The following is a 13919-nucleotide window of genomic DNA, read 5'->3' on the forward strand; positions in this document are numbered from 1 at the left end:
GACGGGCCAGGAGGTTAATGAATGGGACTGAGAGTGTGATTGGTTTGGCGTTTCTTTGCAGTAGAGCTAGATTGACAACCCTGCTGCGCTGCTTGGTGATGTTCCTAACATTGCATTTCAAGTGTGTTGGAAATGGCTGAGCATTTGTGCAGAAGGAAGAATAGTCAGTGTAGCCCTCCCTGGGGACTGTCCAGTGTCAGTTGTGGGTGGTGGGGAATCACAGTGCTTGTCGAGGGTCTTATTTGCACACATTCGCGCACATGGATATTGTCAGTAATCTAATTTTCTATTTTCCCATTGACACCGTTGAACTCCAGTGTAACACTTACCTTTCGGCATCCAGAAACTCATTCACTGAAGGTGACATTGCTTGACGTCTACAGTAGATCTTAAAACTTTGTATGACTTATATACTTTCAAAGAGAGCTAACTGATGCCCCCTAAATTAAAATGTGGACAGTCTCACCAAACCATCAGATCTGTGGTTATTCAAAACGAGGCAAACGTAGAGTAGAATTCAGCGTTGTTCACCGTCAGGCTTTTATTTGGGAAGTGGTGCCTGCTGGAAGGTGGCCTCGGTAAACACTCGCTGTGGCTAAGTGCCTGAGTCTGATAAACAGCAGTGATAAACAGGCAGTAGACATGCCTGACTCCAGGGCCGGGAGCTGGGGGCGCCTCCCCACCAGCCTCTTCGTCAGCCTGCGCAGGTGCAAAATGATAAGACTGCCATGCATTGTATCCGGCATTCCCCTGTTCATCAGTCTTAGCATTTTCTCATGCTTTCGATGTTCTTTGTTTCAAAACCATACAACCGACCCATTCGTGAGAGGATGAATGCAGTTCTCTTTGTCAGAAGCGTGATGGTCACTTTTTAAAATTAAAAACCATTCCACAGAGAGAAGCTGCTCACCCACCGGATGTCTCCATCTCCAAAACAGCCTTGTATTCCCGCATCGGGACGGCCGAGGTGGAGAAACCCGCAGGCCTTCTGTTCCAGCAGCCCGACCTGGACTCCGCGCTCCAGATCGCCAGGGCAGAGGTACTGTGGTGTGCGGGTGCCCCCGAGAAGGCAGGGCCAGCTCTGGGTGCCTGCGAACAGCTCCCATTCTGCCACTTGTAAATAAACGTACATCCCCATGGCCCACAAAGCCAGCATCTCTGGACACAGACCTTCTCCTCTGACCACTGCTGGCAGAGACAGGTAGCAAACCATGGGTTTTGATCTTGGACACTGTTGTTTAATAAGCCTTTGTGGGCCTCATTCGATTTATAACAAAAAAAAAGCACACACGTTGTGTTGCTTTCCAAGGGCACTGTGAAAGTCTGGTGTATGGCTTATTTCTGTCACGCTTGGGGAAATTCTCTCAGTACAATAATTGTTTGGTGCAGCAGGTTTTAATCCCATGTTTGTTAATGTCTCCTTGTCTCGGTCTGTGAATTGCTCACATCAGGATGGACACATCTGGGACTAACCTTTCCTCTTCTTTACCCTGATACTAGATCATAACCAAGGAGAGAGAGGTCTCAGAGTGGAAAGATAAATATGAAGAAAGCAGGCGGGAAGTGATGGAAATGAGGTCAGTTGTGATGCTCGGGCTTCCTGGTTACCTGGGGAATGCTTACCTGTGGTTTGATAACAGCTAGAACTGGTGTGGCCCATGAACAGTGTCCTCTATAGAAGTTACTCTTTATTCCACGAGGATTCTTAGTATATTACGATTATTAAAATACCATGAGCATGAGTTAAATAATGCACTCATTGGGAAAGACCCTGATGCTGGAAAGATTATGGGCCGGAGGCGAAGGGGCAGCAGAGGATGAGGTGGCTGCATGGCATCACCGACTCAGTTGACATGATTGAAGAAGCCTGGCGCGTTGCAGCCTGCAGGGTTGCAGGGAGTCAGGCACAACTTGATGACTGAACAACAACAAAATATACCTACAATGAAAAACAAATCTCCTTCCCACTCAGCCTCTGGTTCCACAGCCAGGTAACCGCTATGTACCATTTCAGGGGTATCCTTCCTAGACTTTTGCATTTCTGATCCCAAATGTGTTAAGGTATCAGTATAACCTCCTTTTTTCTTTAGTGTAGTATAGAAGTATACATGACCCTACATTCTTTTTTAACTTAAGATAACTTAGATTTTTATACATCTCAATCTTATTGTTCAATTGTTTGACAGTCCTTATGAGGGTCTAATACAATTAATTTCACCAGTCTCAATGGATAAACATTTAGGGTGTCTTCCAAATTTCACTTGAGTGATTTATTTTCATTTTCTGCATATAGTCATAGAGGTATGACGTCTACCACACGAGGAGCACCTGCTGTGTGCCAAGCACTGTGCTTTTGTCTAGAGACACATGATCTGTTTCTCCCCACAGCCCTTAAGGGGATGGTCAGCCCCGTTTGAAGCCTCAGAGAGGTTAAGTGACTTGACCAAAGCCAAATTAAAAAAAAATAAATAAATAAAGAAAATGTTCTTGGGTTCTAAAGAGAAATCAGGGAAGACTTCTTGGAGGAGAGAGTATTTGAATTGGAACTTGAGAAACAGATTCTGACAGCTGGAGATAGAGAGGAAGTGAACAACCATGTTCAAGGCCACAGAGGCAAGAAAGCTCAGAGCAGATAGGAAATCATTTGCTATCACTGAATCACCGTGTCTACAGGATAGCATGGAAGGAGGTACAATTGATGAAGATCAGGCCTAGGTTACAGAAGGCTTTGACTATCAGGCTGAAGTTTTAGCCTTATTTTTTTCTCAGTGAGCAGTGAGACACGGAGTGTTTTGTATTATACAAGAGAGTGATGTGTTCAGAGTCGTGCATTAGGAGCATGAACTTACATGGGTATGCAAGGAGAGGGCTGAGGTTGGAGGGGCCCCACGGCCTCTGAGCCACCTGGGACCCTGAGGACTTGTCCTCTTGGACGGTGCTGAGGCTGTTGATGTCCAGCGCATGGGCACCCGTGTGAAAGTAAAAACCATTGTGTGGTCTTAGTACCAACCTGTTTCCACTTCTTTTACAGGAAAATCGTGGCTGAGTATGAGAAGACCATTGCCCAGATGATAGGTGAGTGTCTTCACTGGCAGGGGCTCAGGCCTGCCCTGAGGTTTCTGAACTGTGGGGAGGGCTTTGAAGGCAGAGACCCAGAGTGTGTTCCTCTCAGACTCCTTTTAGAGCATGAAGCCCTTTAGGGAGGGACCAGAGCCTCCCAGAACGAGGCTCTGCTGCAGGCGGTGAGTCTGGGGACCTCCTGGAAACACCCGCCCGCATGTCCCTTAGTATGCAGTGGGGAGCCATGGCCATCACCTTCATGGTCACCATTTGACCCAGCCAGGATAGTCCACCTCATGGGGCCCAACCCCAGCCAAAAATTGGGGTTGGTTCCTAGGATGTTTGGAGGCTTTTTTGCTCATGAGAGAGAATTAGATCTCTAACATCAAATCGCTAAACCCTAATATAGATTAGATGCAAGTAAAAAAAAAAAAAATATCCCACTGGCCTTTACACAGGGTCCAGGACAAGGAATATTAGAACATGTGACAGCCCAGCTGCCTGCCCTATTAACTGATCACTGCTCTTCCTTCCTGAGGTTGGATACTACCTCAGAAACTGTCTTAACACAGCATCCCTGGCAGCCAGTAGTGACGGATTACTTTGGCCTGCAATGAAAGAAGGCCTCAAGTAACCAGACCTCAAGTAACTGGCTCTTCTGCTTTTAAAGAAAAATCGAGAAAAGACCTTGCAGAAGTGCCAAGCCCAAGATTTTTCACTGATGATCACTATTCAGAAATGCTGTTAAGACTCTGGGGGTCAGGTGTGGAATTTTTGCTTATTTATTCATTTGCTTAGGTCCATGATACTGGATTTAAATTTTTTTTTTTACTCCTAAGGACATGTGCTCACTGCAGACCACAGTTTCTGTGTCCCAACTTGATGCTTGTTTCAGCTGATGACTTCTCATCATATGAGTCACACCATACCTCTAGCTTTTGTCCCAAGATAAGCATGACAGGAGCCTTGGGAACACTGAAGAAGCTGCCTACTGAGTGCTTTCCTTTCAAAAAAGCTTTCATTTTGGTTTATTTTAATAAAGGCCATTTCTCCTAGAGCTCAGGGGAAAGCCCATTGGGATCTTTTTTAAGGATCAGCCTCATGGTGTATGCTTTCTATTAAATGAAACTTCTTTGTTAAATGGGAATAAAAATTTATGGATACATATGGATGAGATTAAAAAAAAAACTCTTGGAACTGAAACTGCTGCTGAAAGTGTTCAGAAGGAAGCATTTATATCTTCCAGTATACACTGTTTAGTGAGCTGAATGAGACCTTTCCACCTCCTGGAGTCAGGACACAAAAGCATCACTCACACCTACCTGGCTCATCTAGAAACATCCTTCCACACCTTGGAGTCGTACATTTTAATTTTTATTCTTGACGATGATGGTTAGGCCAGTGTTGAAGAGAATGTGAGCCTTTGCCCTGACAGCAGGCTGCCCACAGCAGCCTAACTTACTTGCTCGACTGGCAGTTTGATAGAAGCCGACACTTCCCTCTTGAAAACTGACGAGAGTCAGAATCTCTAGTTGACGTAAGTGGCCTGTCCTTACGTGGTCGCCATAAGTGGGGACAGAAAGCTTATTCCCCTATGATGCTTTCCTTGCTGTGTATCTGCAGGCGACAGTCGTTAGAACAGTGTTTTCACTTCTAGACCATCTGAGGAGCGTGTGGAACCCTGACTCCAGGGATTAAGGCCACGCACACCCAACCCTCTCCCCTCCCAAGAGACCTGGTGTGTTTGACCTGAGGGTCCATCTCTTCCAGAGCTCTAAGGTCACCAGCTTTGAGCGATTTCCTGTTTGGGGGTGCTTGAGCACCCTCCTGGTGGCTCTGCCAGCCCCCAACATCCCCGGCTGGAAGCCACTCTGGTGGCACCCCTTTGTGAGTCCCCATTGCCACTGACCGTCCTCTGTGTCATCCACGTTCCCAGAGCGGGTGTCTCGGCGCATGGTGGCGCGTCTGTGCGTGTCATCCCTGGTCATCACTGCAGGTCGCCGACTGGGGCCCCTGTCGATTTCAGGGCCCTCGTCCTTGCTGAGGACAGTGTGGGGCTGCCGCACGGCTGGGACTCACTGTAGCTGTGGGCGGGACCTGCCTTCTTTCTGAGCAGGAAACACCCATGTTTCTCATCTGGATCCTGTCTCTTTCTTCTCGTTCCCACTCACCCATGCAGCCTTCCCTGCCCCACACAGGGCTAACTCAGACAGCTGGGCAGTTCAGGGCCCAGAATAAATGTAACAGCATTCTGAGGTTAAAACCAGCTTCCACTCCACCTCCACTAGCGTCTCCTGGTTCCCACCTGGCTCCCTGGCTTCCATTTAACCTCTACAAATGCTGTGTGTCAGTGTAACATCTGTCCTGCCATCACTGTTCATTCTCGTCGTATGATACTAAAGAGACTATATTTCATTAAGTTCAAATATCGACTGTTCAGAATTCAGAACGAAAAGGGATTTCTGTGCTTTCTGCATTCCGGGTTGTTGCAGTTGATTTTTTTTTTTTCCCCCTGCTTTCCTAACAACTGCCCTGATTATCTGTTTTGCTTCCATTTTCTGTTGCTTCTTGCCCTTTGCTTGCAAAACAAACAGGCAAGCCTGGTAAGTAAATGCTTTTTCACCTAATTTGATACCCACCCATTGCAACCCTTATTTGTTTGTTTTTCTATTTTTGTTATTTTTGCTTTTGTGTTTTGGCTACATTCCCCACATGGTTTTATAGTGTTTTGCCTGAAAAAGCCAAAAAAATCTCCAGGGCCATTGTTTTACTGTGTTGTCTAGAACATCTTGGGTTTTGAGCTGATTTCCTGATTTGAAGAACCTAGCAGCATTTGTCATTTACAAAAAAAAGATGTGTGAAGCATTCTCTCCTTTTCGGTCTCCTGGGGAACAGGGAAATTCTATTTTTACAAGGGTTATGGTTGTGGGGAGGAGGAAAGGAAGCCTGAGGCAGTCTAATCTCAGATCCAGGAAATCAGATGGATTCCGTTTGATAAATGACTCCTTTACCAAGCCAAGTGAAATGTATACATGGCCTGAAACCAGCCCAGAATGTGTATTATACAGCTTGCTGAGAACTAAGGAAGCAGTTAAAATTCAAAGAACAAAAACAAGCTCTTGGTTACTGGTGGAACTTTGAAGTGCCCTTTCTTTTAAGAGTCTAGATGTAGCAAGCAGATTGTTGGTGGTTCTGGTCTCACTATATGTTCAAAAGCTCCCTCTTCGTGGGTCCCTGCAGTTCAGGGAGATCGTGATGTTGTTGATAACGGATCACTGATACTAAGTTCTTACTATATGTAGAGGGCTTTATATTTAATCTTCCCCAAATGCCATAGATATATCCTCTCATCCCGTGTTTCAGATGTGGAGGACAGAGCTGAAAAACTCTGCCCAAGGTCACACTGCCAGGAATTATCAGAGCTAAGACTGGGACGTGGGCTGTCAGACTCTGGCTCCTGGTTCTTTACCTCTGTCCTGGGAGGAGAAACTGAGAGGCAGGATGTCAGGTGTCTTCCTGGCCTGCGGTTCTCTAGATGTGGTCCCTAGACCGGCTGTCTCAGCATCGCTGGGGACCTTGTCACACGCAAAGATCTCACCGCAGAATGACTGAATCAAACCCCGTTGGGTGGGCTCACTCTCCTGCATTTCAACAAGCTCCCAGCCGATCAGGGTGCATGCTCACATGTGCGAAGCCCCTCATTTTGGAGCTGAGTCCCTGGGACCTCAAGTGAGGACTTTGAGCAAGTTTACAGTCAGGACTGGAGCCAAAACCCCAATGCGGTCCCTGTTCTGTGCTCTTCACTCCTGTCCACACACAGACAGGAAAACGCCCGACGTTGGGATACAGAAAGGTGCCCCTCTGTCAAGAATCTAAGGGGAGAGAACCCAAAGCGACATCTCCCCACTTTTAAGGGAACTTCTTCCTTCCATTGGAAGGACTGATGTTGAAGCTGAAACTCCAATACTTTGGCCAGCTAATGCAAAGAGCTGACTCGTTTGAAAAAAGACCCTGATGCTGGGAAAGATTGAGGGCAGGAGAAGGGGACGACAGAGGATGAGATGGTTGGATGGCATCACCGACTCAACAGAGATGAGTTTGAGTAGACTCCGGGAGTTGGTGATGGACAGGGAGGCCTGGCATCCTGTGGTCCATGGGGTCTCGAAGATTCGGACACAACTGAGAGACGGAACTGAACTGAACTGATCCTTCCAGTTGCGTTAGTAAGAGGCCCACGTAGAGACGCAATTGCGAGCACAGCCTTGGGTCTGGTTCTGGCTCTGTTGCATCCTCGGTGAACGAGGGACTCAGCTTCTCCTGTGCGGGAGATTGGAGTTCAGCCTTAGGGCCGCCCTGCTCGTTCATTCACTGCACGACAACAGGCATGTGTTGCTGTGTCCTGAGTCAGGATCTGGGCCTGCGACAGAGCCGAGGACAGAACAGACTCACAGGACCCTGCCCTCGTGGAGTGTGCGTTCTTTATACAAACATGCACACCCACACGTCTGATATAACGATAAGGAGTGGTCACTGCTGGACGTGGTGCTGGGTGCTCAGTCGCTCCATCGCTCGGTCGTGCCCCACTCTTTTGCGACTCTATGGACCGTATATAATCCGCCAGGCTCCTCTGTCCATGGGATTTAGCATTAAAGAATACTGGTGTGGGTTGCCATTTCCTACTCCAGGGGATCTTCCTGACTCAGGGATCGAACCTGCGGCTCCTGCATTGGCAGGCAGATTCTTTTTATCACAGAGCCACCAGGGAAGCCCATGCTGGGCATGGAGATGAGGCGTTTCCCTCGTGGGTTCAGGAAAGGTGTCTCTGAGCAAGGTGGGGCCACGGGGGGCTCCAGGTCGGCTTTCCCAGCAGAGTCGTAGCAGTGCTGAGAGCAGAGAGCATGTTGGGTGGGGGTTTATTCCAGTGCAAAGGGGAGCCCCTGGGAGGAGGGGTGACCCGGTTTGGACTTCTTAAAGCCCAGACCAACTGCCGGGTGCTGGCTGAGGAGCACGGAGTCAAAAGGAGGGTCAGCCCAGTGCCTGACACGTGCAGGAGTACACACGGGCCGCTGCTCTGCCGTGGTGCTATCGTCGTTGACAGCTGCTGTCCATCCTCTGGCCCAGGTGCCCCCCCAGGTGACCTGAGGACGGACAGGAGCTCCAAGCAGGGGTGCTCCCCTCCACTGACTCTCTGCTGCCAGCAAAGTTCCAGAGCGATCAGAGCAAGCGGCTCCTTGCCCACGCAGACCAATGACAGACTGGTATGCAGAGCATGCCACCAGGATCAGCCACTCCAGACTGGGCCAGAATTTAATTGTTTTGTGCAACACTGAGAAAGTCACTCCAACAGAAATAGCTCCATTTTCCTGGGAATTAAAGAAGACACTCGCCGTATCAAAAGAAATGGCCATTTTTGTGGAGCAGGATTTCAGGGCCACGGTTATGTGGGCTTGGAGTTCATGGGATGTTTTAAGGATGAAGAAGGCTTTTTCTTTTCCAATGCCCATCTCTTTAGCTTCATCACGTTTAAGAAGGGGTATTCCTTCCCTCACAGCTCAATCTACAGCACATTTTATTCTGGCTCAACACCAAATTCAGGAGTGATGTTTTCTTTTTTACCTTATGGATTGGCCCTTATGCTATCAACAACCAAATAGAATCAGCAGGGTCTCCAAGGTAGTTTAAGGGGCTGCAGTGTTCAGGTTAAAGGATACTGGTTCATTTCCATCCCATGTAATGTGGCACAGGCCCAGGTCTGGGACGCTGGAGCTGTGGATTTTGTTCCTTTAGAGGAGGAGTCTGGGTGGGCTCGAGGGAGCGGGTCTGTGTCAAATGAAAGCCGAGGTCCTAGATGGCCCACAGGTCAGACTTGAGCTGTACCCAAGGCCTCTGCTGGCCCCCGGGACCAGGTCCAGAAGCTGTGGGCTCCATCATTGTGTTCCTGTGTCTCCCACCAGAGGATGAACAGAGGGAGAAGTCGGTCTCCCACCAGACTGTCCAGCAGCTGGTCCTGGAGAAGGAGCAAGCGCTGGCCGACCTGAACTCCGTGGAGAAATCCCTGGCCGACCTCTTCAGGAGATACGAGAAGATGAAGGAGGTCCTGGAGGGCTTCCGCAAGGTGTGTGGCGTTTGTGGGGAGCGGGGGGCGAGACCTACGTGGTAGGGGAGGAGGCGCGGGCTGGGAGGATTGTGGGGGCGCTTTGGAGGGCCGTCCTCGCCAGACGGGTGGGTAGGACGCGGTGGTCAGGGGTTACACCCACATCCGTATCCCTCGGGGTCCCCAGCCCTCCTTGGATTTTCTTCTGTGGGCTTTACCCCCATCCTCTATCATTGTCAGAATGAAGAGGTGCTGAAGAAGTGTGCACAAGAGTACCTGTCTCGAGTAAAGAAGGAGGAACAGAGGTACCAGGCACTGAAGGTCCACGCGGAGGAGAAGCTGGACAGGTAAGGCCACCCGGAGTCTGCTCCCAAGGGCCCCTCAGTAGCCAGCCCCAGCCAAGGCTGGCTGGGAGCTCCCTGGCACCCCTGCCATCGCCTTGGGATAATGGATAATTCCCAATCCCAATCCCACAGCTAAGTGGATCATCCAGCTGCATTTTTCAGTACAGTTTAAGATAACACACTCTCCACCAGTATCTATCTTGATAAGTGAGGGATGCGTGTTGTAATTTCCAGGGTACCCACTGGAAGCACCTCGGCATTACAGGGATGGGGGTTCTCATGGGCTCCTGTGCTCAGGGCCCCGTTGGAGGGAGCTGGAGCCAGATGGTTGGTTCCCCCTGCCCAGATTTGAAGGGCTTCCCGGGTGACGCTAGTGATAAAGAACCCACCTACCAATGCAGGAGACATAGGAGACACAGGTTCGATCCCTGGGTCGGGAAGATCCCATGGAGGAGGGCATGGCCACCCACTATAGTATTCTTGCCCAGAGAATCCCATGGACAGAGGAGCCTGGGGGGCTACAGTCCATGGGGTCGCAGAGTTGGACACGAATAAAGCGACTGAGCAAGCACACGTGCCCAGACTGGGGAGGAAGAGGGTGGGAGGCATCTCCAGGGAAGAGTGATCATCTCTGAAGCCCATCCCCAACCCATTCCTACAGGGCCAACGCCGAGATTGCCCAAGTCCGGGGCAAGGCCCAGCAGGAACAGGCTGCCTACCAGGCCAGCCTACGGAAGGAGCAGCTGCGAGTGGACGCTCTGGAGAGAACGCTGGAGCAGAAGGTAACAGGCTGAGATTGCTGCCTCCAGACGGGCGGAGCTGGCCAGAGGCTCAGACACACGGAGCTAGGCTTCTCACTCTGGGCCACATGTCAGGCATTCCTTGGCAGGTTCATGCTTCACAGGTGTGGCCTTGCCCTCCCTCTAGGTTAACCGGCCCTGAGACTGGCTCCCTCTCTGCCTTCCCCGGAACTGCCATTTTCCGTTCCTTCTCAACTTTCATTCATTTGTCAGATGTTTGCTCAGCAGCTACGGTGTGCCAGGCATCATGCTTTAACCCCTGCACCCAGCGAGCAGGATGGTGCCCAGCAGGCAACACCCTGGGAAGAGACACCTGCAGAATATAGGCAGTGCCAGGGTCAGAAGGCCCCCAGGTGTCCTCCTACTCCTGTGGATTAGAGGGGGATACTCCTGAGGATTCTGAGCTTGCACCCAGATTTCCTGATGTCCAGTCAAGGGCTTGGATCACCTTACACACCAACTCCCTGGGTGTCCTACAGAGAAGCCTCTCCCACCCAGGAGAGCCATGAGGCTGATTCTGAGTGAGTGTGCACCAGTCAGGCTCCCTCCCTGGATTTCCAGACATGCACCCCCCATTCTGGTTGGTTTACTGAGCCCCAGGATGGTCATCGAGAGCCCAGTGACTGGGAGTAACAGCACTTCTCATGCACTGGGGTCTTGATGGGCATTGGTGGGGGTACTTTAAAGGCAGGTGGCATCAGGAGTCGTTTGTCTCCCAGATGGCTTCTGCTCCTCTTGAAGCACCCAGTTGGCTTCCAAGGTGGCTGGCTGGGCCCCAGGGGTTCTGGGCCAAGTAGTACTAACCTCTGCAGTAGGCGGATACCACCTCTCACATCTCCTACACGGTCTCGGGGAAAGAGCTCGGAACTCAGGAGATTCAGGTCCCCACACCTCCCTGCCGTCCATCCTGCCCCTCGCAGGCCCGGCACTTCACCGTGGTTTCTAGGTTTGTAATGCTGGGGGACTAAACCGGAAGAGTTTGAAGGTGTAAAGTTGTTCCCTCCTGTTTCCATCAGGGTATGATGGTATTTAAATCGCATCATAATATTAGCTAGAACAATAAATCTAAAACCAGAGACAGGAGAGATGCTTTAAAGGCACATGGCCTGTTCAGATGACTATAGTTGCAAAGTGAAGGTGATGGATGTTAGGTTTTCTGGCAAACTAGAAGACAAGGAAGAAAGCAAGTAAGCTTTGCACTGATTTGGATAACAGAAAAAAAAAATGTATCCGCAAACATAATTTTGTCTTAAACTAAAACTCAGGAGGAGTGGGTCAACCACATGAGTTCTTCCTTAAAGGGCTCCAAGTGGTATGGAGGGGGTGGTCTCTGTTTTCAAGAGATTCAGAAGCATTATTCCCCCCAACCCCACCCCAGGCAGCTCTTAGGTGAAGGCATTGGGCATTTTGCCCAGCTGGGGCTTGATAAAGGACCTGCGACTTCTGCCTGGTGAGCTGAGCTCCGTGATAGGGCAGGTTCCTGACTGGTGGCTGACAGTGCAGGGATAGAGCTTGGAGAACCTCCAAGAATCCACAGCTAGTGGGTCTGCTCGTGCCCCTGCGTCATCAGTCAATAGGCGTTGTGCCTAACACGTGAAATAGCCAAGCTGTTGGGACCAAGGCTGACTGGAATTCGTGTTTCAGGTTTGCTGTGTCTGACTGTGTGACCTTACGCACAAACGCTTAACCTCTCTGAGCCTCAGTCTCCTCACTGAAAAGCAGGGGTATAACAATGGCTTCCGTTAAGAGATTCTGATGAGAATGGAGTGCGATCCAGGGCTCGCGCTGGGTTTGCACGGTGACCAGCATGTGCTACAAGTGCTCCAGTAAGAGGAAACATCACTGCGAGCAGCCGGAGCGGTGATAACAGGAATTCCAGGATTAGTGGCTTGTCCTGCATCCCATGCAGAATCCATCCCCCAAGAGGCATTTCAGTGCTTCCGAGAGCACAGGACTTGAGGCAGGAGGTGGGCCGAGGTGATATTCCTGGCGGAGCTGTCTCCCTGTGGGGACTGGAGGCAGGACTGAATCTGCAGCTGCAGCCAGGACTGAACCTCCTCTGCTAAGGAGTCCAGATTCCTCCGGCTCAGCACCGGCTCAGCGATGAGTGGCACCTGGAGCCCAGCCCGGGTACCCAGGGCACGTGGCTCCCAGCTGGAGGCCCAGAGCTTTCTAGAGAAGGGCCTCAGCGCAGCCTCAGAGCACAGCCTTGTGACTTAAGACTTGCCTTCCACGGGGACCTCAGGGAAAGCTGGCTGCACCATGTTCCAGGGATACAGAAGAGTCTCGCCCAGTTAAAGAGGACCCGTCAAGACTGGCTGCTGAGCCAGATGGGCATCAGGCATGGCATTTAGTCCATCTGAGAGCAAAGCCACCACCGTCCGGATGGAGGTGCCACCTCATCGGATGCCTGTTGAAGATCTCTGGTGTGAGATGAACACGTGGTTGGCTCCTCTTGATGGGGCTTCAGAGGATGGGCAAGGTGTGGCCCGAGAAGCCCCTGAAGATGTCCTGTGTCTGCCCTCACCCCTCTCCACATGCCCTGTATCCACAGGACTGCCTCACTTGGCATCCTCTGAATAATGCTCGGGGTCCCATCCAAGTAGAATTGCTTAACCCCTCTGGTGGCATTTCTCAAAAAGAGCCACCAAAGAGCTCACCGCAGACCACCTTTTTGTGCCCACAGCCTTGGAGGCAAATAAGCAGAAGACAATGAATGCTGGTTAAGCCATACTCTGTGCTGGCCACTGTGCCAGGGAGCTTGGCATTTCTTACCCCACTTAATTCTGAGAGGGACGGATGTTATCATCCACACTTTTGAAATAAGGAAACTTGAGGCTCAGAGAGGTTGTGTAACTTGCTCAAGGTCACACAGCTAGAGCTGGGATGTATAGATTACTTGGCTCCAGGTCATTTCTTTTGCTGCTTTAGATATCCTAAGGGGGGCCAGTCAGCCCAGAGAACACTAAAAAGCCCAGTGACATTCTGATTGGCTTGATTTCCAACAAGCAGGAGATTTCAGCAACCTCTTTTTTTTGTCTTCACTTGCAGAATAAAGAGATCGAAGAACTCACCAAGATTTGTGATGAACTGATTGCCAAAATGGGGAAAAGCTAACTCTGAACCAAATGTTTGGACTTGACCGTTGCGTGCAATATGACCGTCGGCACACTGCTGTCCCTCCGGTTATGTGGACAGGTTCTGTTTTCACTTTTTCGTATGCACTACTGTATTTCCTTTCTAAATAAAGTTGATTTGATTGTATGCAGTACTAAGGAGACTATCAGAATTTCTTGCTATTGGTTTGCATTTTCCTAGTATAATTCATAGCAAGTTGACCTCAGAGTTCCTGTATCAGGGAGATTGTCTGATTCTCTAATAAAAGACAAATCGCTGACCTTGGCCTTGCCCTTTGTACATGAGTTTCCAGGGTGAGCGGCTTTTGGATTTAATATGATCATGTACAGCTTGCAAAGGGACTCTTGCCTTAAGGAGTGTAAACTTGATCTGCATTTGCTGATTTGTTTTAAAAAAAAAAAAGAAAAAGAAAAAAGAAAAATGCATGTTTCAAATAAAATTCTCTATTGTAAATAAATTTTTTTCTTTGGATCTTGGCAATAA

The 13919-nt window shown here is 49.8% G+C and overlaps 1 protein-coding gene across 25 annotated transcripts in view; it reads left to right on the forward strand.

The window, feature by feature from the left end:
* Positions 1-13919, forward strand: part of TACC2 (transforming acidic coiled-coil containing protein 2) — a 234437-nt gene extending 220518 nt beyond the window's left edge. For 24 of the 25 annotated variants that reach the window (XM_061403719.1, XM_061403720.1, XM_061403721.1 and 21 more), the window contains 7 exons: positions 896-1039; positions 1501-1577; positions 3032-3075; positions 9015-9175; positions 9395-9501; positions 10160-10280; positions 13350-13919. In XM_061403719.1, the coding sequence (XP_061259703.1) occupies positions 896-1039; positions 1501-1577; positions 3032-3075; positions 9015-9175; positions 9395-9501; positions 10160-10280; positions 13350-13415 (720 nt within the window). In that variant the 3' untranslated portion in view covers positions 13416-13919. Of the gene's footprint in view, positions 1-895; positions 1040-1500; positions 1578-3031; positions 3076-3899; positions 5569-9014; positions 9176-9394; positions 9502-10159; positions 10281-13349 lie in introns of those variants that run through there. The other variant, XM_061403718.1, reaches the window with a different exon arrangement.

The sequence above is a fragment of the Bos javanicus genome, chromosome 26 (genome assembly GCF_032452875.1).
Source record: "Bos javanicus breed banteng chromosome 26, ARS-OSU_banteng_1.0, whole genome shotgun sequence".
NCBI classification, from domain to species: Eukaryota; Metazoa; Chordata; class Mammalia; order Artiodactyla; family Bovidae; genus Bos; species Bos javanicus.